The sequence below is a fragment of the Anomaloglossus baeobatrachus genome, chromosome 4, assembly GCF_048569485.1.
Source record: "Anomaloglossus baeobatrachus isolate aAnoBae1 chromosome 4, aAnoBae1.hap1, whole genome shotgun sequence".
NCBI lineage: Eukaryota > Metazoa > Chordata > Amphibia > Anura > Aromobatidae > Anomaloglossus > Anomaloglossus baeobatrachus.
The window spans coordinates 641,179,624-641,204,881 of record NC_134356.1 but is presented as its reverse complement, the minus strand read 5'-3'; the positions used below and the strand labels follow the sequence as shown (position 1 = coordinate 641,204,881).

Below are 25,258 nucleotides of genomic sequence, written 5' to 3'. Positions count from 1 at the left end.
CATTTACCTGTAACATTTCAGAAACTGCTTCCATGTTGGAAGGCCCCCCTCTCTTTTTACTTGTAATTATGGTCCAGTGGCTGACCACCACCACGCCATGCACGCCTGAGGTTGATTTGCAAATATTCCTCCTGTTGGTGCCTGTTCACATTCAGCCGCCTCACCCCTTTTCCACAGGCATTGCTAATTAGGCACTAAACTTGGGACTGGTCCGCCTTAATTTATGGTTGCTGGTCTGGCACTGAGAAGGTCAGTTCTGATATTGTCCAGGTGTGTTTGGCATCTGCTGCGCACGCTGGGACCTGGGCCGCCTTTTATCCACAGTTGCCTCTTTTTGCGTCATGGAAGTGGTTATATAAAGTCACAGGTATGTGTTGCTCCAATATGGTTCTGCTTTTAATTTATCTAGGTGGCCGCATGGCACAATAAAATATAAAATATAGAGTAGGAGTCCCCTATTGAGATTTGACGTGACGTGGCAGGGGTGGCTCAAATAATTGATCAATTGTTTGCTAAAAATGTCATTTTGTATTATAGTACAGTTGGAATAATATGTGAATTTATACTTTTATTTGATGCATGCCATTTTCATATGCGCTGGCTCCCCTCTGTTTTTGCAAAGCAAAACTTCTTCTCTCACCCTCATGACATCCGCTATCTGCTTCCAGTCACTGCTGCTGAGTTGTATCCCAGTTGGGTTGCAGGATGTTGGTAGCACAACAATAGAAACGTCCGGGGACCTCTAATTAAAGTAAACAGTTATGGATACAATATATTTAAAACCTAGGAAACCTAGAGACTCTTTAGTAATCAGGCGGAGACCCCTCTCTCAGTTTCTGGAGGACTTGGCATTTATATCTATTCCAACAAGTACATGTAATACTTAATACCCATCTCCTGTGGGTGAGCTGTAGGGAAACTAAACACAGCAATGTTATCTACTGTATGCAGCTAATCCCATGATCATTCTAACAAAACTAGATTGTCCCTTTAAATGGTCACTGTCTCACCAAACATTACATAAATCAATAGTATAAGGAAACTTTGTAACATATTTTATCAGCAGAAAAAAAAAATCACTTTCTCCACTTATGAGCCACTTCTCCTCAGTCTATTGCACTCATTAAATTTGAAATACAGTGAAAATACCTCTTGGCCCAGACAGGATGGACTGACATTTTTCTAAGGGGTCAGATTACAGCTGTCTATTGAAGTCTATGGAGAGGGGAGGAGGAGCAGAGTGACACTTAGGGGTACTTTGCACACTACGACATCGCAGGTGCAATGTCGGTGGAGTCAAATCGAAAGTGACGCATATCCGGCGTCGCTGTCGCTGTAGGAAGGAGGCGGTTCGCCGGCCAGAGCGACGTCGCAGGGCAGGTAAGTGCATGTGAAGCTGCCGTAGCGATAATGTTCGCTACGGCAGCTATCACAAGATATCGCAGCTGCGACGGGGGCGGGGACTATCGCGCTCGGCATCGCAGAAATCGGCTTGCGATGTCGTAGTGTGCAAAGTACCCCTAAGAGGCATAGACACAATGTTTGTTGCTAGTAATTATTTCATCTCGACTCAGAGCTGGATTCACAGCTTCACATTTTTGCATTGTTGTATATTCTCCTTCATACTATGGCTTCATACTATGGCTTCTCTTGGCTTTTTGTGCTATATAGAGCCAGAAGACTTAAGGGTGCTTTACACGCTGCGACATCACTAACGATATATCGTTATCGGGGTCACAGTGTTAGTGACGCACATCCGACGCCGTTAGCGACATCGCAGCGTGTGACACCTAGGAGCGACGATCAACGATCGCAAAAACATCAAAAATCGTCGATCGTTGACACGTCGCTCCTTTTCATAATATTGTTGGTGGTGCATGCCGCTGGTTGTTCGTCGTTCCTGCGGCGTCACGCATCGCTATATGTGACGCCACAGGAACAACGAACATCTCCTCCTTACCTGCGTCCACCGGCAATGAGGAAGGAAGGAGGTGGGCGGCATGTTCTGCCCGCTCATCTCCTCCCCTCCTCTGCTATTGGGCGGCCACTTAGTGACGCCGCAGTGACGTCGTTATGATGACGAACGCACCTCCCCCTTGAAGGAGGGATTGTTCGGCGGTCATAGCGACGTCGCTGAACAGGTATATGCGTGTGACGCTGCCGTAGCGATAATGTTCGCTACGGCAGCGATCACCAAATATCGCACGAACGACGGGGGTGGGTGCTATCGTGCACAACATCGCTAGAGATGTCGCAGCGTGTAAAGCACCCTTTACAATCTCTCATGTCTTTGTGTGTTGTCTTTGTTGGTAGCAGCTAGTCTCCACTCACTAGCTCCGAGGCAACTGAAAATTAGAGATAGGGCCTGAAGCCAGGAAAACTAATACAAAATCTAGGATAGCAGCCATATATTGGTAAAAGATATAGTTATTTCTCATATACACACAGTATAGTTAATTTCCTCTGAAAAATTAGTTGAAAAGACGATAATGCTCAGTGTTCAAGACATTAAACGAGGAAAGCCACCCATTGTTTGGGATCACTTTAGCTACAATGTCAGTGGTGCTATACAATGCTAAACAAAATGCATATCAGAAAGATATGAGACGATAGCAGTCATGCTACCTCCAGGTCTTCCAGCATTTCTGGTAATGCCAGGCCCATCTTGTTGTCATCCCAAAACCGGTATGGTCGTATATCCGTTAATCCAGCGGATTCAAATATCGTGCGGTATCTGTCTAAAAAACACAAGAAAACTAGGGTGAAGGGTAGAAATCATCAGTATATTCAATGCAAGGCTCATGATTGCTGATCTTACGATATACCTTTTTATATACTCTTATGCTCCAGTCAGGGATTTGGCTAATGTGGGTGCAGAGGTAACAGCCGCACCCAGACGTTGATGGCTGTGGGAGCATAAAGATCCATCATACTAGATAGCATATTGTAGGTGGGAATACTATAGAACAAGAAGTAGCTGTCAAGCTGCCACCAGGGGGAGCCGGAGCTCTGCAGCAGAAGACACTACACGGAGCAACAAGAACCAGAAAGTGGATGCACAGTGTGTACTCGTACACTGCCTCACAGCACAGCTGGGGAGCAGAGCTGCGGGGCGTGTGAGGAATGGTCAGGCAGGCTGGGTCAAGCACAGTACGGGCAGAAAGAGGACCAGAGGAACGAGCAGAAGCATAGTCGAGGTCAGTACCAGAGGAAGCAACCAAGTGAGGAGGTAAAAGAAGGGACAGAGGAATGGCAGAACGACTAGGGGACAATACACAGACAGGGCACAGGGGCACAGGAGCAGACGGATCAGGATAACACTTACAGGACCAGCAATCACAGGCAAAGCAGTGTTAAGCTTATAGCCGGCGCTGGTTCACCGGTCAGTTTTTAAAGTATACAAGCTCCGGAAGTGAGGCCCGGGAGAAGGCTCCGCCCCTTAGCCATGTAGACGGGGAGGGGAAACTGTGACAGTAGCATTTGTGCTGCAGCAAGGCTTCATGGAGAAAAGGTCGAATCTAAAGGTAGATAGTAATTTTATTGTAAAAAAGACCCACGTACAATGCAATTCATATCTAATAGGTGTGCCTTCATCATGTACAATAAGGGACACATAACGTCCCGATGTGACTGTACAAAAGCAAGGGACAGGGGCTCCCTAGGTTATCCCTAACCTCAGAGTTAACCTAATGGTGGAGATGCCCGAGTCCTATACTTGGCTATGCTCCTGAAGAGAAATAATCTGATTCCACCATCCCACCAGGGAAGGAAGGGGCAGGAGTGAGATGGAAAAAAAAATAAAGATAGACAAAGGAAAAGCAAAACTTTGAAACACTACAAACACAGGAACAAAGAATGAGAGACTCAGGAGAAAAACAAGTGCAGGAAGGTAGCAACAAAAGACAACAGAGGTTAACTCCACAACTACACACAGCAACAAGTACTACATCCAACAGTTAGGGGTACTTTGCACGCTGCGACATCGCAAGCCGATGCTGCGATGCCGATCGCAAGCAGATGCTGCGATGCCGATCGCGATAGTCCCCGCCCCCGTCGCAACTGCCATTGTCATTGTCATAGCTGCCGTAGCGAATATTATCGCTACGGCAGCTTCACATGCACTCACCTGCCATGCGACGTCGCTCTGGCCGGCGAACTGCCTCCTTAAGGGGTGGGTCGTGCGGCATCACTGCGATGTCACACAGCAGGCGGCCAATAGGAGCGGAGGGGCGGAGATGAACGGGATGTAAACATCCCGCCCACCTCCTTCCTTCCGCATAGCCGACGGGAGCCGCGGTGACGCAGGTAGGAGATGTTCCTCGCTCCTGCGACTTCACACACAGCGATGTGTGCTGCTGCAGGAGCGAGGAACAACATCGGACCGTCACTTCAGCGTAATTATGGAATTCACCAACGCTACACCGATGATACGATTATGACGATTTTGCGCTCGTTAATCGTATCATCTAGGATTTACACACTGCGATGTACGTGCGATGTCGTAGTGTGCAAAGCCCGCCTTAAGGGGGCTTTACACGCTGCGACATCGCTAATACGGAGTCGTTGGGGTCACGGAATTTGTGACGCACATCCGGCCGCATTAGCGATGCCGTTGCGTGTGACACCGATAAGCGATTTTGCATCGTTGCAAAAACGTGCAAAATCGCTAATCGGCGACATGGGGGTCCATTCTTAAAAATCGTTACTGCAGCAGTAACGAAGTTGTTCCTCGTTCCTGCGGCAGCACACATCGCTGCGTGTGACGCCGCAGGAACGAGGAAGCTCCCCTTACCTGCCTCCCGGCTGCCATGCGGAAGGAAGGAGGTGGACGGGATGTTACGTCCCGCTCATCTCCGCCCCTCCGCTGCTATTGGGCGGCGGTTCAGTGACGCTTCAGTGACGTCGCTGTGACGCCGCACGGACCGCCCCCTTAGAATGGAGGCAGTTCGCCGGTCACAGCGACGTCGCCGGACAGGTAAGTATGTGTGACGGCTCTGGGCAATGTTGTGCGGAACGGGCAGCGATATGCCCGTGTCGCGCAACAGATGGGGGCAGGTACCCACACTAGCGATATCGGGACCGATATCACAGTGTGTAAAGTAGCCTTTAGTCTTGATTACAACACATCACCAGACCAGCTTAGATAAACTATAACTGGCATAGAAGGAAGGATCTAGCCAGCATATATAGGAGGGGAGTAGATGTGATTGAATCCCTGACAACATGTGATCAAAGGAGACTCACAAGCAGACAAGCAAATATTAACTCTTGCTAGCTTGCCTATAAACTACCAATCTGTTGATCGCCGCCCGAGTCTGCCTGTGCTGATCACAGAAATTAGAGAAGTTCTCAGGCCAAGTGTCAGAATCTTTAGTCAAGTAAAGGCATTGCTATACTGGCACTAAGATGCTGAATCCAGACATACCTGTTGTAGAAAGAACGGATGCTTGGTTGATGAAATATCTTTAATCCAAGTTCCAGAAAAGCACTGCACTGTGATTGACGTGTTCAATGGGGGCGGGTCTTTGTCGGTTGGGTCCTCAGTGTTTATTCTTCTTCCAGCGTTCTCCTGTCTTGCCCCCTTTTCTTTATTTGAATATTGCTCCTCTCTGCCATTACTGTTGTTGGCGGCGCATGCGCATTGCCTCAGTAATTATGTCTTCATTAAAATGGTGCCTGAGTCTCCGGTACCATTTTATTGAAGACACTGTGGAGAAGACTATGAGAGGCATCGGTGCATGCACAGACATTTTTTTTACATCTGCACACATGCTGATGCCTTTCATAGTCTTCACCACAGTATCTTCAATAAAATGGTACCAGAGATCGCGGTACGCGCATGTGTGGTCTCCGAAGCCATTTTAATGAAGAAATAATTACTGTGGCAATGCACATTCGCTGCCAACAACAGCAATGGCGGTGCAGCGTGATATTCAAATAAAGAAAAGGGGGGATGCTGGAGGAGGAATAAACGCCGAGGACTCGACCCACAAAGGCCCCATTCCACACATCGACCAAAGTGCAGGGCACTTCTGCAACTTTGATTAAAGATATTTTATCAACCAAGCATCCGATCTTTCTATAACAGCTATGCCTGTAGCTGGGATCCTGTTATGGTAGATTTTGCATTGGGGAACAAGAAGAGGTGAGATAATGTGACACCCCTGGACTATCAGGTCGTCACAGGGTATTGTACAATCTGCCCTCTCGTGCAATATCCAACTCCTTCTTGGTTATGGGTCCCCAACTACATGGTGTTGCCTACATCAGCTAATCAAAATCCTAGGTACACTCTGCACCACACCCACCAGACACATCAGTGGACGGCCTGAGTGGAATAGGGTCGCCCACTTGGGGGGTTGGTTAGGGGAGGTCAGTCGAGGGTTGAGTGTTGGAAGTGAAGGAGAGAGGAGGTCAGGAGCTTGGCTCCTAGGAAGCCATCTAGGTAGCAGACAGTGGTCTGGGCCTAGAAGGAGCTGGACCCCCGGTCGCAGGGGATCGTGGCAAAGGGCACAGGTCTGTCGAGGAGGACAGCCGGCAGCCTTGCACCATCACCGGGCTGGGACCAGGGCACGATGGGGTACGTGGACCCTAGGTCAGGGAGTAGCTTCAGGCAACCTGACAATTAACGCGACGAGAACGGAGCCTCCAAAATCGGGGTACTGGCGCAATGAGGGGGATTGGACTTTCCACTCCAACTGTCCAAAAAATCCCAAGCGTGAATGTGGCGCCCCTGACCTGGTCAGGCACCACTGAGTACTGCACCCAGGCTGGGGACAGTACAATACAGGTAATCCAGAAGGCTGACAGGGGTGTGGAACACAGGCGCATAGTGATCAGGTCTCACACATGTACCCATGAGAGGACCCCTGGGGATCCCAGGAGGGGGCAAGCCTTCACCTTCACTGGAATAGTGGAGGGGGTAGAGCCTCCATCTCCTCTCAAGGGGTGTGGTGGAGAGTCTGGTTGCTAGGTGGCGTAGGCAAGAACAGGAGAGGAGGGGCAGTGAGCCAGTTCAGTGTAGAGTCCAGGGAGCTCAAGTGAGGAGCAGATCCCTGGAGCTGTGCAATCTGACAGCGTCCGCGCAGTGGCTACAGACGGGGGAGAACGGTCAACTAGGAGTGCTGCCTGAAAGCCAGCTTCAGCTAGGGAGTGCAACGGAGTGGGAAGTAAGGAGACTGCTAGAGAGCACCAGGCCCAACCGGGCGGCAGATCCCGAAGCGGGGATAGATTCAACTTTCTTCTGCTAAACCTGCCGGTGTGGGGCTCTTAAAGCCCACACCACAACACTACAAAAGCCGCAGCCACGTAACCACAAGTTAGGGCCCATAGGTCATAGGAGGCAAGAGGCTGGAGTGGCCTGGTCCGGGGAACAAGCACACGGCAAACAACAAGGGGAGAGAGGCTGCAGCATCTTCCCTGGGTGACCCCCATAGGGACTCAAAGTCGGGGTCACCCCAAACCACCAAGGGCTAAGGAAGGCGAGTCAGTAGTCACCCTCATAAAGTCAGCCTGAAGGATACCTGGTTCCTACCTGGTTCATCTCAGCTACGCCCGGGTTACTCACCCTGCCACCTGAAGTGAGTAAAAACCCTGAAAGACATCCTGCCTGTGTGGTCATTCTGCGACTTGTGGTACTACAAACCTACACAGGGCCCTGGGGCTTGCCTCACTCTCAGGAGGCTCCTACATCTAACTGCACACACCATCAGCCCCAGGCGACCCTCAACCTGCAGTGGCGGTCCCTACTGGCCGCAATACTGAGAGTGGCGTCACGATCAAAACCGAAGATTCCCTACCTGTGACCAGCACCAGCTACGTGGAGTCCCTGAAGGTAATGCACCGACACAACACCTGTGGGGCTTCACATGAACCCTGTGAGAAAGCTCCCACACTTAGCCATAGTGGGGAGCAGGACCCGACTAGTTCCATACTACCGGGACCAACAGAGAAGTAATTTAGTGCCAGGATGAAGGTCACGGATCACCAGGCAGCACCATTGGGGATGGGACCCGAACTAGCTCCCCTCAGCGGCAGCGGTATCCAGAACTTTGGTTTATCCAGTTGTCGGTGTCAGCTTAATGGACTGACACCGACGAAAGGTACGAAAGTGACCCCCTTCACTCTTCACGGCACTCCACAAACACCATCACCGAGCCCCGGAGCATTGCCCTTACCCGTGGAGGGTTCTAACACCTGGCTGCCCCATTCCATCACCCCCGGGTACTCCCAGCTGCAGCGGTGGTACTCCACATTAGCACATACCACGGGTGGCGTCATGAACTTTAACACAATCCCCTGTAAATACCCCCTTCATTTTAGTGGCCGCACGACCCCCGGGTCCGGAGACCCCTCGAGCCACTGCGGATCCGAGCAGCCCGGCTGCTGGCACGGGGGCGGCACAATAACCTCAAGAAATTTGTTTGCATTTGTATTCAGCCCCCTGAGCCAATACTTTTTAGGACCATTTTTTGCTGCAGTGACTGCTGTGAGTCTTTAGGAATTTGTCTCTACCAGTTTTTCACATCTAGAGGCTAACATTTTTGCCCATTCTACTTTGCAGAATAGCTCTTGCTCAGTGAGATTGGATGGAGACATATGTGAACAGTAATTTTCAAGTCTTGTCACAGATTCTCAATGGGATTTAGGTCTGGACTGTGACCGGGCCGTTCACACACATGAATGTACTTTGAGCTAAACCCTCCATGTAGCTCTGGCCAGTGTCGGACTGGTTACCGGAGGAATCTCCAGTAATACCAGGCCTGGCCACGGATACCTGCACTGAACTCTGGAGCTCTCACCCTGAGCTCCGGAGTGCAGCCTGGACTGAACTTGGGGTTTGCAGGACTGAACCTCAAGCGCTGACTGATTCCCCGACGATTGCGGTTCAATTCATGGCAGCTGCGGGCAGGCCAGGCTGAACTCCGAAGCTGTTACCTGAGCTCCGGAGTTCAGCCCGGCCTGTCCGCAGCTGTGACATGAACTGAACCGCAATTGCCGGGGAATCATTCGGCGCTCGCGGTTCAGTCCTGCAAACCCTGAGTTCAGTCCAGGCTGCACTCCAGAGTTCAGGTGAGAGCTCCAGAGTTCAGTGCAGGTAACCGCAGCCAGGCCTGGTATTACTGGTGGCTTCTCCGGAAACCTCTGGCAGTATATTATTGGTCGTTGTCCTCCTGGAAGGTGAACCTATACCACAGTCCCAAGTCTTTCGCAGCTTCTAACAGGTTTTCCCCCAGGATTGGCCTGTATTTGGCTCCATCCATCTTACCATCATCTCTAACCAACTCTCTCTTCTAGATATGAAGACACCAATAGTATAAAGGTAATGTGAATTTCTTAAGCTTCTTGACCTATTGACTTTAAAAGGTCTCGGGACAGAAAGAATATGGAAGCTTCCGCCGTTCCATACTGTACATCCGGATGTACTTGGCATCGCAATAAAATATTGTGCGGCTGTATTGATGGCCATCGAGTGCTCTAAACAGAGATTACGTAAGTAGACAATAGAGGTGCCATCCTATACAATAACATTGCGTGTCATCCCGCCGAGCACAGGGCCGAACGGCAGCGTATTTATATTTAGTCTGAATACCATCGACCCAGAGTCCCCAGTAAGCTATACACCGCTCGGCTCCTGTTTTTTCCTTCGGCTGCAGTAGCCACCCAGCTCTTCCTGTCGTGAAATAAGACAAGTTAAAAGGAAAGAAATTGAAAAAATGGGGGGGGGTAGCTTTAACTACAAGGAGGAAATGAATTAAAATAGACAAATAGTGATTGATTGTGACGATGGGCAGGGGTCGCCGCAGGCATTTAAGGGTCGGAAGAAAGAAAATACAATTCAAGCCAGCGGGGTAGGGAAGTCAGCTGTATGTATGGCACTGAGTGACTTCTCTCCCGGGAGCGGCGGGGATTGTTATTAGCGTGCCAAGGATAATTTGTTTACAAATGCCAAGTTTAAAGGCCTCATTGGGAATTTTGGGAAAGCGGAAGCTCCAGTGTCATCACTACAAAGTCTTTGCATTCTGGAGCCTTCCTGACCTCAATAATGCCATGTTAGATAACTACTAAGCCAGACCTGACGACAAAGCGAGGAGCGGGGCTTGGTCATTAGGGTTGTGTAATTATGTAACAGAACCACGGACTTAAAGCTATATACAATGTTACTGGTTGTATTGTGAATGTTTGTCAAAAAACGTATAAGTTCAACCTTTCTCCGGTCAGGTATATAGTATACTAGCTGTAGTACCCGGCGTTGCCCAGGATAGTGACTAAGTGTCTTTATGCCAACCACTAAGACTGGGGGTAGTCGTCATGGGAACGGGACTTTTCACTCATGAGATCAGCACCCGGGGGTATCTACACACTGGGGAGTAAGGTTACACGCACACACACACTGAAAAAAGATAGCTAAGGACGTCTCACAAATGTTCTTCAGTGTGACCTCAAACTTCGATTCATCTGTCCATTACACTTTTTTCCAGTCTTCCTCTGTCCAATGTCTGTGTTCTTTTGCCCATATTAATCTTTTCCTTTTATTAGCCAGTCTCAGATATGGCTTTTTCTTTACCACTCTGCCCTGAAGGCCAGCATCCCGGAGTCGCCTCTTCACTGTAGACATTGACACTGGCGTTTTGCGGGTACTATTTAATGAAGCTGCCAGTTGAGGACCTGTGAGGCGTCGATTTCTCAAACTAGAGACTCTAATGTACTTGTCTTGTTGCTCAGTTGTGCAGCGCGGCCTCCCACTTCTCTTTCTACTCTGGTTAGAGCCTGTCTGTGCTCTCCTCTGAAGGGAGTAGTACACACCGTAAGAAATCTTCAGTTTCTTGGCAATTTCTCACATGGAATATCCTTCATTTCTAAGAACAAGAATAGACTGGCGAGTTTCACATTAAAGTTCTCTTTTTCTGCCCATTTTGAGAGTTTAATGGAACCAACAAATGTAATGCTCCAGATTCTCAACTAGCTCAAAGGAAGGTCAGTTTTATAGCTTCTCTGATCACCCAAACTGTTTTCAGCTGTGCTAACATACTTGCACAAGGGATTTCTAAACATCCATTAGCCTTCTAACACAGTTATCGAACACAATGTACCATTAGAACACTGGAGTGGTGGTTGTTGGAAATGGGCCTCTATATGTGCCGCCTCAGGAGCGCTGGTCCTGCTCGGGGACGCCACAGTGTAAAGGGAATCCTCTGGCCACGGGTAGGTTAACTTCTATGGGGATTTGTGACACCACTCTCGGTAATTGCGGTCAGGGGGTGACCGCCACTGCAGTTTAGGGGACGCCTGGGGCTGATGTTAGATGCAGTCAGTTGTTGTGGCCTCCCGAGAGTGAGGCTGGCCCCAGGGCCCAGTGTAAGTGTGTAGTACCACAGGTCGCAGAAGAACTCACACACAAACAGCGAAGTCTTTCAGGGTTTTTACTCACTTTCAGATGGCAGGGGTGAGTTAACCCGGGCGATGCTTCGGTGAACCAGGATGAACCAGGTATCCCTTCAGCTGATGTAGGGGTGACTGCTGACTCTTCTTCCTAGCCCTTCTTGTTTTGAGGTGACCCTGACCTGAAGTCTTGCTAGGATCACCCAGGGAAGTCGCATACGCCGTTCTCCCCTTTCTGGCCCATTTGCAGGCAGCATGGACCAAGTAACTCCAGCTGCTTGCCTTCTATCACTTATGGGCCCCTCGTTGCTGCTGTAGCTGCAGACTCTGTTTAGGTTGGTGAAGGGCATGTAGTGCCCTCACCGGCAGGTTTAGCAGGCCTAGTAAATGGGTTCCTGCTCTGGGAACCTGTTTTCCCATGCGGGCCTGGTCTACCAGACAGTCCCCTTACTCAGCCGCCTCTCAGCACTCCGGCCCTAGGTGGTTTTTAGGCGGCCCTGCAAGGTAGCCGTTCTCCCCCACCAGCAGTCACGAATGGTGCAGTGTCTGGAAGGCCCTGCTCCACTGCTCTGCCCTCCAGACGCGACTCCTCCACTTCCTTCTCCTTTGGCTGCCTCTGCACAACTCCCTGTTCCCAGTGACACCACCCACCACTAGCTGGGATGCGAGGGACACGTCCCCAACCTGAATCTGCTCAAGGGTCCCCTCTAGCTGAGTGTGTTCCTGGTTACTTCGTGTTCCATGTGTCCTTACCCTAGTCAGCCTCTGGGATTACCTGTTTTGTACTGACACAGCATGGGTTCAGTACTCAGTGGTGCCTGACCAGGTCAGGGGCGCCACATTCCCCCTTAGTTACCAACAGCACGTCCTCGGGCTGTAAAGACAAAACATTTTAAAATGCATAAAACAGTATAAAACATTTAAGACGTCATAAAGCATCATAAAACATACCAGGTACCATACATCACCAACCTCCACCCACAAGTCCGTTACCCACCAAAAACCCTCTCAGGAGGCAGGTCACCGATCCATTTAGCAACCAGGTCTGGGCCATATGTTTCCTCAGACCTTTCCTCCAATCTTCGTCTCCTGGGGCTGGTGGTTGAAGGCAAGCCCCTTCTCGTCGAGCCGCGTCTTCGGCCACTTCTGGCAGGAATGTAGAGGCGGCTTTCTCAGTCGGTGTTGTTCCTTTGAGGTGGAGAGCCAGGCCCCATAAACAGGCATGATCCCTTGCTGTAGGCGAGCCAGGCCCCATAAACAGGCGTGCTCTGGTGGTGGTACCTCTTGAGGTAACTAAATACACTGTGAGAGTATGTGGCTATAGCCAGTTCATAGCCTAATGGTCCTTTTTTAAAAGTGCACAAACCAGGTGCAAAGTAGACTTAAATTCTCACAATAGTCTTTGTGGGCACATCATCTTGAACTTTTCTTTAAATGTTGCAAACTGGTAACTTTAACTTTCTTACTTTCCTTATTCTGACTTTCTCCTCTCACTGGCACTTGACGCTGCTCTTGCGCTGTCATCTGATGCTTCATCTGGATCTGTGTCTTTATCTTTTTCTTTGTCTTGTTCTTTATCTTTGTCTTTGTCTTGTTCTTTATCTTCGTCTTTTTCTTGTTCTTTATCTTTGTCTTGTTCTGGGATTGTGCTTCAGCCTCAAGGCCTCTTCTCCCCCCCCCCAGTGCTCTTGAGCACTCCTCCGGCAGCAGTCATGGTGATGGACATTCTTCAGCAAGCCAGGCTGGTGGGCTCTCAGGCGCAGCAGTTGCTGGGACCGCTCCTGGCCCGGGTGACTGCCTGAGCACTATGTACCGGTCCACCAGGGCTTTGGTGTAGCGGGCACTCAGCTCCTCTTTGAGCCTGAGAACACTGGGTCTTCTCCCGGTGGGGACGCAGGACCTGGTTCCTTGGGCAGCGGCTGGGGCGCGGTGGCTGTGTCTGCCTTGCAGGCTGGGGTAGACGATGTTGCGGCCTGGTCTGGTCTGGCCGGACGGGACGCTTCTGTGGCCTGGCCTGGTCTGGTCTGGCCGAATGGGACGCTTCTGCGGCCTGGTCTGGTCTGGCCGGACGCGGCGTGGCTGCACTGGGAGTCTCTGCAGGAACCGTGGTCTTCGCAGCATGGATCGTGGCGGACATCGCAGGGGCCTCCGGTAGCAGCGCCGGCGTGGTTGGTGCACTCGAGCGAGCGGGGGCAACACGGGACTCACCCAAAGGCATCAGCATCGGGGTCTGGGTGGTCGCCGCCCGGTGCGACACTTGCCTCACGGTCCACCTCTCGTAGGACTGAACCACTGCAGCCATCTCCCGAAGCTCAGTGTGTCCCTCCATTATTTTCTGCATGACTCACTGGTCGCAGAACTGGGCAAGCTCCCAGTCCCACCAGGCAGCGGAGCCCGGTTCAGGATCACCGTGTGCAGGGGCCATGCTTCCTGTGTCGCTGCTCACCAGGTTCTCTGCACACTGCAGCCTGGGTTTCGGTTCTTGCAGCTCCGAGTCTTCCCGCCGTCTCTCGACAGACCCGCCTCCATTGCTTGCGAGGTCAGAACGCTACAGGGATTCTCTGGGTAGCTACACCTCTTCGTGGGCGGTTACTTCTTCTTGCACGGGCTGCTGTTGTTTCTTGGCGTGCTTTCCATGGTGGCAATATAGCGGCGCTTCAAACTTTTTAAACGGACCGCCAAGGCACATGGTCACCTGTCTTAACAGGTCTAGTCCTTATCCTGTTCGTGATGCCAGGATTTCTGCGCCCCAGGAGCGCTGGTCCTGCTCGGGGACGCCACAGTGTAAAGGGAATCCTCTGGCCACGGGTAGGTTAACTTCTATGGGGATTCATGACGCCACTCTCGGTAATTGCGGTCAGGGTGACCGCCACTGCAGTTTAGGGGATGCCTGGGGCTGATGTTAGATGCAGTCAGTTGTTGTGGCCTCCCGAGAGTGAGGCTGGCCCCAGGGCCCAGTGTAAGTGTGTAGTACCACAGGTCGCAGAAGAACTCACACACAAACAGCGAAGTCTTTCAGGGTTTTTACTCACTTTCAGATGGCAGGGGTGAGTTAACCCGGGCGATGCTTCGGTGAACCAGGAGGAACCACGTATCCCTTCGGCTGATATAGGTGTGACTGCTGACTCGCCTTCCTACCCCTTCTTGTTTTGAGGTGATCCCAACCTGAAGTCTTGCTGGGATCACCCAGGGAAGTCGCATACGCCATTCTCCCCTTTCTGGCCCGTTTGCGGGCAGCATGCACCAAGTAATTCTGGCTGCTTGCCTTCTGTCACTTATGGGCCCCTCATTGCTGCGGACTCTGTGTAGGTTGGTGAAGGGCATGCAGTGCCCACACCGGCAGGTTTAGCAGGCCTAGTAAATGGGTTCCTGCTCTGGGAACCTGTTTTCCCGTGCGGGGCTGGTCTACCAGGCAGTCCCCTTACTCAGCCACCTCTCAGCACTCCGGCCCTAGGTGGTTTTCAGGCGGCCCTGCAAGGTAGCCATTCTCCTGCGCCAGCAGCCACGAACGGTGCAGTGTCTGGAAGGCCCTGCTCCACTGCGCTGCCCTCCAGACGCGACTCCTCCACTTCCTTCTCCTTTGGCTGCCTCTGCACAACTCCCTCGTTCCCAGTGACACCACCTACCAATAGCTGGAATGCGGGGGACACCCCCCCAACCTGAATCTGCTCAGGGGTCCCCTATAGCTGTGTGTGTTCCTGGTTACTTCGTGTTCCATGTGTCCATACCCTAGTCAGCCTCTGGGATTACCTGTTTTGTACTGACCCAGCATGGGTGCAGTACTCAGTGGTGCCTGACCAGGTCAGGGGCGCCACATATACACCTATGTAGATATTGCATTCAAAACCAGACGTTTGCAGCTAGAATAGTCATTTACCACATTAACAATGTATAGAGGGGATTTCTGTGTAATTTAATGTTAGCTTCATTGAAAAAAAATGTGCTTTTCTTTAAAAAATAAGGAAATATCTAAGTAACTCTTAACTTTTGAACTGTAGTGCATATACAGTAATATATATATATATATATATATATATATATATATATATATATATATATATATATTATATATATATGGGCCAGTATGTCACCTACTTATTTTCTTAAAGATACTTCGGAGACCCCGCTGAGCCCACATCTGCCCTTGCATCATTTTCCTCAATCATTGATAATGTGTGTCTTGTAATACTGTATTTATGTCCACACAGAAGAATTTTTCTTTTTCCAGTAGGATTTCCCAGGTTACATCCTAGGACAAGCGTTGAGACAATGGCAATGATGACAGCAATCGAGTGACAGGAGCAGAAATTGGTCCTCAGAGAAGATCCATTTTTCACATTTTTTTTATGAGAAACTGCCTGAGAATAGACAGTGACCTTTCGAGTACTACAATCCCGTCCCTCCGCTGCCATCAAAGAGTGCTATTGATGTCACGCCAACGCAAATTTAAGTCCCGATTCATTTTGCTTCTTCTTTTGCCCATTCTTTTTACTTGTTTTTTTATTGATTTTATTTTTGTTCTTTTAATTTTCCCAATTTTTAGTCTTTTTTATGTGTTTATTTGTTGTTTTTTATGTTTGTCATTGTGGCTGAGGCTTGAGATTTTACTGATCTTTTCGGCTGATTCACCTATTGTGATTTTTTAAAAAAAAAGTCGCCAAATTTTGGTGTAAATGTGCTCCAGTCTTACCAACGCCCTAGGAGGAATTTTAGGTACACCTACAAATTTTTGCTTCAATGTTTGCGACCTCGTAACTGACTTTTTGGGGCAAATAAGTCTAAAAAAAAAAAAAAAAAAAGAATTTTTTTATTTTGCACAAAATTTTTGAACTCCATGAGCTGTTTTGAAGAATTTGATCCAATCAATGTCTACAAACACCAAAACACAAAAAAAGGGACTGATAAAAACAAATTAATTGGGGCCCATAGTATAAAGAAGGTTTCCCTTCAAAGTTAAAGGGTTTTCCCCACTAAACAAAACTCTTTCAATTAGGTTTCCAATATTTTAACCTGTTAATGACTGACCAATTTTTTGGCATTTTTTTGGACTTTCACATCTAAGCAGCCGTAATTTTTTCATTTTTTTTCACCAGCGAAGCCATTTGAGGCCTTATTTGTGGTTGGAAAAATTGTAATATTCTTCGGCATTGTGTGGGAGATCATATATACTACTGTGTGGTTTTCCTTTTCGATGCACATATAGGAAAAATATGTATTTTTGCCTTGTTTTGTATAATTTTGTTTATCCGGTTCATGTTTTGCATTATATATTCTGCTATAGCTGAAATATCAAAATACATATCTGCAGATCTGATCTGGGGTCTGAAATTGTTTAGAAGGTCTGGTCTGGTGGTCTTTTGTCTGGGGCCGGTGTCATCTTAGGACAGTATTTATTTAGGATTTGGTCACAGTCTGTAAATGCTGATGTAGCACCCAGGGGGCAGGGGTTGTCAGGCACGGGGAGTCTTGTACCTGAGTTACTCGTCACCGGGCCGGTGTACTGGTCTGGGATATCGCCGTGGCCTGCCCAGCTTTGTGCCCCGAGGTGTACACCAATAAAGAGGGATGATGAGGTGGAGATTAGGAATGTTTGTTATGACGCCAGCTGTGGTATGTGGCCAGGGATTAGCCGCTGCTGCGGGTGATGTCCTCTGGAGTGGATGGTGATGTCGCAGCTAAGATGGTTCTGCTCCCCACAGGTGGAGTGAGCCCCAGGGAGATGATGGGGGGAGTAGTGATGGTGAGGGCCTTTGACGCTAAGGCGCCGGGCGGCGCCGCCAATAATAAGAGTCCAAGTCAGTGGCTGCGGTTACAGGTGTCTTTACTCACGGTTTGTGCCGCTCGCCCGGGAAGTACCGGTCACCCGCTATGATGGGTTCTGTCAAACCCAGATTCTTTTGGAGGTCAGTCCGGTGTGGTGCTCGGTGGCCCTTCCTCCTAGCACCTTGTGTGTTAGATCCCCGCGACATAAAGCTACTTGGGGACCCCAGTTCGTCTCAAGTAGTACTCTTGTCCCTATTTGCAGGTGCCGCGGCTCCGCAATGGGGCCTGGTTCTTTCCAAGGCCCTGGATCCTATTTGGCACTGTGCTTTCGGGCTCTGTGTGGACAGGGAAGCTTGAAACCTCCCTGTTCTGGCAGATTCTGGAAAACCAACTTGGAGAATGATCTCCCCTAGGGTCTTGCACCCTGTGTGCCACCGATCCCGAGGGAGCAATGAAGCTCTCCCCTCGGCAACCGCATGAACTCCTGTGTCCCACCGGTAAGACACATCCGCTCCTGTCTTCTCCTGTTGGAGAACTCCTCTCCTCTCAACTGTGGTATTGGGTCCTAACTCCCTCTAAGCGGTCGCCCCTCCCCGGGTTCCTGTCACTAGTGGGTGGTGCCCCTCATGTTTGAAGGCAACCTTAAGACCCTACCCTAGACCGGTCCCCATTGGGGAGGGCAACCTGGTTGTGTATTTCAGTATGTAAGTGGTGAAACCGGTACCAACCTTCTTCGGATCCAGGTTAAGCACTACACCTTAAATGAGGTGCAATACTCTGTGGCGACTGGAGCCTCATGGGCGCCACACTTACAGGGTCTGAGTTCTATATTTAGATTGTTTCCTTGGTCTGTTTTTCAGGGTGAATCTATATTTGTATAGAGGGTCTGGTCATTAATGTATTGATCTTTTCTGGTGGCTGCATTTATTTAGGGACAAAGGTGCAATACCACAGCCTACCTGTAGACAACTGTGCCATTGTTCTTGTAAAAAAAAAAAGTTGCATTCTAATAACACTTTTCGACAGGATAATTAGACACGTCATCAAGGTAGAATCCATTAGCGTCTAGTAGCTAGATGTCTATACTTAGGAGGAAAAGTGTAAAGGGGGTTTCCAACCTTGCTTTTATAAAGATGGAAGCCCCCTTTAATTTTTTCCTCCTAAGCATAGATATATAGATATTAGACACTAATGAATCCTACTTTGATGAAATGTCTAATTATCCTGTCGAAAATTGTTATTATTAGAATGAAACTTGAAGACAGACTCCACATTAACTTTGTAGGAGTGTTAACATGCCATATTCAAAGTCTATAAAAGGTGGTAAAATCTCAAAAAGTATCACTCATCCTCATTCCCAGCGAACCTGATATAGTAATGTCACACTAGGTACAGGGAAGTACCAAGCGAGCAGTCAAAGGTAAGGGAAGGGGACCCCTGTTTCTATGGAAGCAGAGATGGTGACCCCTGACCAAACCTACCGCTGGTCCCTGGGGTCCCTCTTCACCCTAGATAGGTTCCACACCTATGCGCCAAGGCAGATACCTGACTCTAGATATCCCTCGTACTGGGACATAAATAGGGAGTAGGTGGGATGAGCTCTTCGTCAACCCCACTAAACGCTAAAGGAAGACACAAGGAGGATACACAGGGGGGAAAACATGAACTACTTATCCACCGATGACACAGGCAGAAGCTCAGTAACCTTCAGCAACAATACTACAGATGAGAGCAAGGCACCTGCTTGCAACCAGAGCCAGAATGAACTGAATAATATCACTAGCACCAGTCCAGGAGATAAGGAGGTATTTAAGCACTAAGGCAATACTGATGATCAGCAGCTGGATGGAAGGCGAGCTTCTGCCAAGTCCAATAGTGGGAGAGATGAAAATCCAGCAGGAAAGCTACAACTACCTATTACAATGAATACTAACAACAGGCACAATGAAAGTCAGGGAGCATTTTGTGCAGCCAAACGCTATGACCTTCTATTGCCAGAGTCCACATGACTGTCTGTCATAAGTGACAAGTAACGGCATGAATAAATGGTTGCTTAAAGGGGTTGTCTACTATTAGGACATCCCCTTCTTATTCCATATGTATCCCCCAGGTAAAGTAATAAAGTCTATACTCATCTCCTGTATTAGCACCCTTCCAGCGGTGTCCAGCCTTGTGGTGCCTGGGTTAACATGGGGTTGTGAGATCATGTGAGCCCCAGGTCCAATCAGCACCTGGTTCCTTCTACATGCCTTTGGACCAAACAAGGAATCAACAGGAAGTGAGCACAGCTGCTGAGCCCACTTCCTGTTGATTAGCTAGATTCATGCAGATTTCTGCGTAGAAAATATGACTGGTTTAATTACGGAAGTTCACATACATTTAAAGAAATCAGTTGACTAGGAGCCAATAATACGTAACAAGTCTCCTATTGGGTAAACTATGAAAATAGCTTATTTTGTGATATATATATATATATATATATATATATATATATATATATATATATATATATATATATATATATATATATATATATATATGTGTGTGTATATATATATATATATATATATATGTGTGTGTGTGTCATCATTTTATATGTCAGCATGATTCACTTGTCACATGAAAGTCCAGACTGTCTGATGAGTCTTCTGATGTCTGAGTGCAGATGTAGGTGTGGTACACAGTTCAAGCACTATCTTAAATCCTGTTTTTTAGATATCTTCATATAACTCTTAATACTCATAATAGTTCATAATCTTGTCCATAACAAGACAGAAGCTGATTGGACACAGGGCTGGCGTGATGTCACAACCACACGTGAACCCAGGCACCATGATCCTTCCACCAAATGGTCAAAATGGACCTGATGAAGGGCAGCGACAGTCGTAAGAGACAGTTCATTCCTCAATAGGTTTTATTTGAGGAAAGTTCTTGGTTGACCTGCGGTTCTTGTATCTCACATACCTAGAATTGGAACCTACCATAAGGAAGTAGAGCGATACAGACTGAGGTTTTGTGACTGATATTATACCAACGATGGAGGAATTCTGCTCCTAGTCTGAAAGCCCCGGTGCTTCCTGGGGTTTGTACTCCACTTGCCTGACAAAGAAAAGAAACATTAGCCGCCATCACAAAACTTTTCATGCCTTAGTTTGCAATCTTAAAGCAATGGGGTATATGGTGAATTTTAGAAAAAATACAAGTGTAAAAATTTTAATCCCCATTAGGCCCCTTTCACACATCAGTTTTTTGCCATCAGTCACAATCCGTTTTCTTGACGGATCCATCGCAGATTGTGGCTAAACTGATACAACAGATGCGTTTTTCGATGGATCTAACTAGCTGGGGGCTAAATATTTGGAGCATGCTCAGTTAAAAAAAAACGGAATCCGTCGCCGGATTCCGTCATTTGACGGGTAACAACGGATCCTGCGCCATAGGCTTCCATTCTACCAAGCGATGGATGACGATGGATCCTGCACCCATAGGCTTCCATTCTACCAAACAAAGGACAGCAACCGATCCGTCACTGTTCATTTTTTCGACGTACACAAAAAACGTTACTATGGACGTTGCATACGTCCGACGGACAAACATTTTTGACGGACGACGGATGAAACATGAGGCCACCCATCGCTAATACAAGTCAATGAGAAAAAAACAGATCCAGCAGCATCAGTCGCCATTTTTTTCAAAATTCAACGGATTGTGACTCATGGCAAAAAACTGATGTGTGCAAGGGACCTTATGCGAGATTCACACGATACGATCTACCGTGCGATTGCACGAGCGATTGTACCCGCCCACCCCCGTCGTTTGTGCGTCACGGGCAATTAGTTGCCCGTGGCGCACAAAGTCGTTAAACCACCGTCACACATACTTACCTGCTGAGCGACGTCGCTGTGGGCAGCGAACATCCACTTCCTGAAGGGGTTGGGACGTTCAGCGTCACAGCGACATCACACAGCCGCCAGCAAATAGAAGCAGAGGGGCGTAGATGAGCAGGACGTAAACATCACGCCTACCTCCTTCCTTCCTTCCGCATAGCCGGCGGGAGCCGCGGGACGCAGGTAAGCTGTGTTCATCGTTCCCGGGGTGTCACACGGAGCGATGTGTGCTGCCCCGGGTACGATGAACAACCGGCACAAAGAAAAATAAACGACTTTTTAAAAATGAGAGACGTGTCAACGATACAAGATTTGCGAACGTTCTGCGTCGCTCGGAGGTGTCACACAGGACGACGTCGTAAACGATGCCGGATGTGCATCACGAAAACCATGACCCCGATGACATATCGCACGATAGATCGTCTCGTGTGACGCCCGCAATAGTTTTCTAATCTATTTTCTAATTTTCCAAGCCATAGATTAAGAGCTGACCGTCCAATGGTGGGGAAGACAAGGATTTCCAACAACCGATCCTTTGGTGCTCTAGGAGATGAGCTGCCACAATAGTCTTACAATGGCTCTCTCTGTGTATGGGGAATCAGGAAAGATGGCTGTTGACTACTAAGAAAGGTATGGAAGTGGAAAGGTTAATTAATCTTGTTCTTACCTTATTTTGTAAGACTGCATTGCTGTTCTTCCCAAGAGCAAACTCTGTAGCTCCCCGAATGAACTCTGGTGCTCCGGCCACTGGTAGATGCTCATAATTCCTTGTCGGGTCATTGACTATCTGAAGGTAAACTTTTCTCACTGCTAGTGGAATCCATGGCTGACCATCCTCAGATAAGAGGACTATTGAAAAAAACAAGAAAAAAAAAAGAGGGTCACTCTTATTTTCAGCAGCAGAACGAAGGAACCTCAGTGATACATCACCCTTAAGAGTCACCAAGAGTAAAGGCCGCTTTACATGCAACGACATCGCTAACGAGATATCGCTGGGGTCACGGAATTCATGATGCACATCTGGCCTCGATAGTGACGTCGTTGTGTGTGACACCTACGAGCGACCGCTAGCGATCACAAATACTCACCAAATCGTTGATCGTTGACACGTCGTTCATTTTCCAAATATCGTTGCTCGTGCTGGACGCAGGTTTTTCGTCGTTCCTGAGGCAGCACACACGCTATGTGTGATACCCCGGGGACGACGAACAACAGTGTTCCTGCGTCCTCCGGCAACGAGATGGGAGTGACGTGAATGCGGCTGCTCTCCACCCCTCCGCTTCTATTGGTGGCCCGCTGTGTGACATTGCTGTGACGCTGCACGAACCGCCCCCTTAGAAAAGAGGTTGTTCACCGGCCACAGCGACGTCGCTAGGAAGGTATGTACGTTTGACGCGTCCTAGTGATATTGTTCACCACGGGCAGCAATTTGCCGTGACGCACAAACAACGGGGACGGGGGCCATCGCTAGCGATGTCGCAGAGTGTAAAACGGCCTTAAGTTGTGGAAGACTTCCTAATCGGGACTAGATATGGGTGATTTTTATTGATTTCTCTAAAAAATTGATTTGGATTCTGTTCAGAATTAATTTCTACCTTTCACTGACAGGTATATGTTGGGGGAATTTCACAATGTACACTTCTGATATAAGGCTCCAACATATGCCAACGTGTTGGGTGCCCATAGGATACTATAGTATAAAAACTAAAATACTATATTATATTGTTATTTTCCACAGCAAGATATAGCATTTTCTACAATTATAGTGCATTCAACAATGGGGACGTCAAAATTGTTCCAGATTTTCAAATTTAAACAACCTATATTTACATGCGAAATCCACTTAAATTGATCTATGTAATGTTGGAAGCATTGATAGACTATTGTTACAATGCTAGATTGCTCTGTAATACGTATATGTACTATAGGTAATAATAAATAATAATAATGTACTTAATGATCTCTTTATCTATATACTAAAGGATAAAACACAGTGGACCTATACTAGCAAAGGACATGGCTCCCCAAACCATCACTGATTGTGGAGACTTCACACTAGACCTCAGCAGCTTGGATTGTGGCCTCTCCACTCTTCCTCCAGACTCTGGGACCGCGATTTCCAAATGAAATGCAACATTTACTTTCATCTGAAAACACCTTGGACCACTGAGAACAGTCCAGATCTTTTTCTCCTTGGCCCGGGTAAGACGCTTCTGGCGTTGTCTATTGGTCATGAGTGGTGACACAAGGAATACGACACTTGTAGCCCATGTCCTGGATAAGTCTCTGTGTGGTGGCTCTTGAAGCACTGACTCCAGCAGCAGTCCTCTTTGTTAATCTTCCCCAAATTTTTGAATGGCCTTTTCTTAACAATCCTATCAAGGCTGTGGTTATCCCAGTTGCTTGTGCACCTTTTTCTACCACACTTTTTCCTTCCACCCAACCTTTCATTAATATGCTTGGATACAGCACTCTGTGAACAGTAGAGTTGAGCGCGGTTCGTGGTTCGTGGTTCTCCAGTTCTAGGCTCGAGTGATTTTGGGGCATGTTCTAGATCGAACTAGAACTCGAGCTTTTTGCAAAAGCTCGATAGTTCTAGAAACGTTCGAGAACGGTTCTAGCAGCCAAAAAACAGCTAAATCTTAGCTTGGTTTCTGCTGTAATAGTGTAAGTCACTCTGTGAATCAAACTATTATCACATTTCAGTGTATAGTGTGCGTGAACAGCGCCTTCAGATCACTGCTGTTTCTATAATGGCGATCGCCATTTTTTTTTTTTTTTTTCTTGTCTTCCTTCCCTAAGCGCGCGCGTCTTGTGGGGCGGGCCAGCATGTCAGCCAATCACAGACACACACACACCTAAGTGGACTTTGAGGCAGAGAAGCAACGGCATGTGTGATAGGATCTGCATGTCACATGTCCCTGCATTATAAAACCGGACATTTTCTTCACGATCGCCATTATCTGCCTTCTGCGTCTTTGGTGTCAGACATCACTGTCGCAGCTCCGTCCTTTGTCCTATCGCCGATACAGCTGTATGCGCTGCATACACAGCGTTAGACAGCATAGGGAGAGCACATTCTAGCAGTCCTTTTAAGGGCTCGTACCGGCAGGGTCAGAGAGCCATAGGTGACAGGTCCTGCAAACAGCAACAGCGTCTGTGTAGCCCAGGTCAGGGATTTCCTCCCTGCATTTCACCATTAGGAGGGAATAGAAAGGCAGGCTTCCATTCCTCTACCCAGAGCACCACAATCCTGCCACTGTACCCTCTTGTCCTCTGCACACTCCAACTCATTATAACTAAGCCATTATACTAGCAAACACTCAGTGTACCTAGTGGCATCCTATCTGTGGCTATTGGACTTTGCTATAGTCCCACTAGTGCAAAGACATTAGCAGAGCACATCTGCCTGCATTGCACACTCCAAGTTTTTTAAACTCAGCCATTATACTAGCAAACACTCAGTGTACCTAGTGGCATCCTATACGTGGCTATTGGACTTTGCTATAGTCCCACTAGGGCCAAGACATTTGCAGAGCGCATCTGCCTGCGTTGCACACTCCAACAAATTATAACGAAGCCATTATACTAGCAAACACTCAGTGTACCTAGTGGCATCCTATACGTGGCTATTGGACTTTGCTATAGTCCCACTAGTGCCAAGACATTTGCAGCACGTCTGCCTGCGTTGCACACTCCAACGAATTATAACTAAGCCATTATACTAGCACACACTCAGTGTACCTAGTGGCATCCTATACGTGGCTATTGGACTTTGCTATAGTCCCACTAGTGCAAAGACATTAGCAGAGCACATCTGCCTGCATTGCACACTCCAAGTTTTTTAAACTCAGCCATTATACTAGCAAACACTCAGTGTACCTAGTGGCATCCTATACGTGGCTATTGGACTTTGCTATAGTCCCACTAGTGCCAAGACATTTGCAGAGCGCATCTGCCTGCGTTGCACACTCCAACTAATTATAACGAAGCCATTGTGGCGCCCCTGACCTGGTCAGGCACCACTGAGTACTGCACCCATGCTGGGGACAGTACAATACAGGTGATCCAGAAGGCTGACTGGGGTGTGGTACACAGGCGCATAGTGATCAGGTCTCACACATGTACCCATGAGAGGACCCCTGGGGATCCCAGGAGGGGGCAAGCCTTCTCCTTCACTGGAATAGTGGAGGGGGTAGAGCCTCCATCTCCTCTCAAGGGGTGTG

General features: G+C 48.4%; 1 protein-coding gene across 1 annotated transcript in view; it reads right to left on the bottom strand.

The window, feature by feature from the left end:
* Positions 1–25,258, bottom strand: part of LOC142301995 (aspartate aminotransferase, cytoplasmic-like) — a 60,718-nt gene that overhangs the window by 13,835 nt on the left and 21,625 nt on the right. The window contains exons 2-5 of the mRNA XM_075343067.1: positions 21,700–21,881; positions 20,127–20,244; positions 2,626–2,738; positions 641–742 (exon numbers count right to left, since the gene is read on the bottom strand). Coding sequence (XP_075199182.1) covers positions 641–742; positions 2,626–2,738; positions 20,127–20,244; positions 21,700–21,881 — 515 coding nt within the window. The remainder of the gene's footprint in view (positions 1–640; positions 743–2,625; positions 2,739–20,126; positions 20,245–21,699; positions 21,882–25,258) is intronic.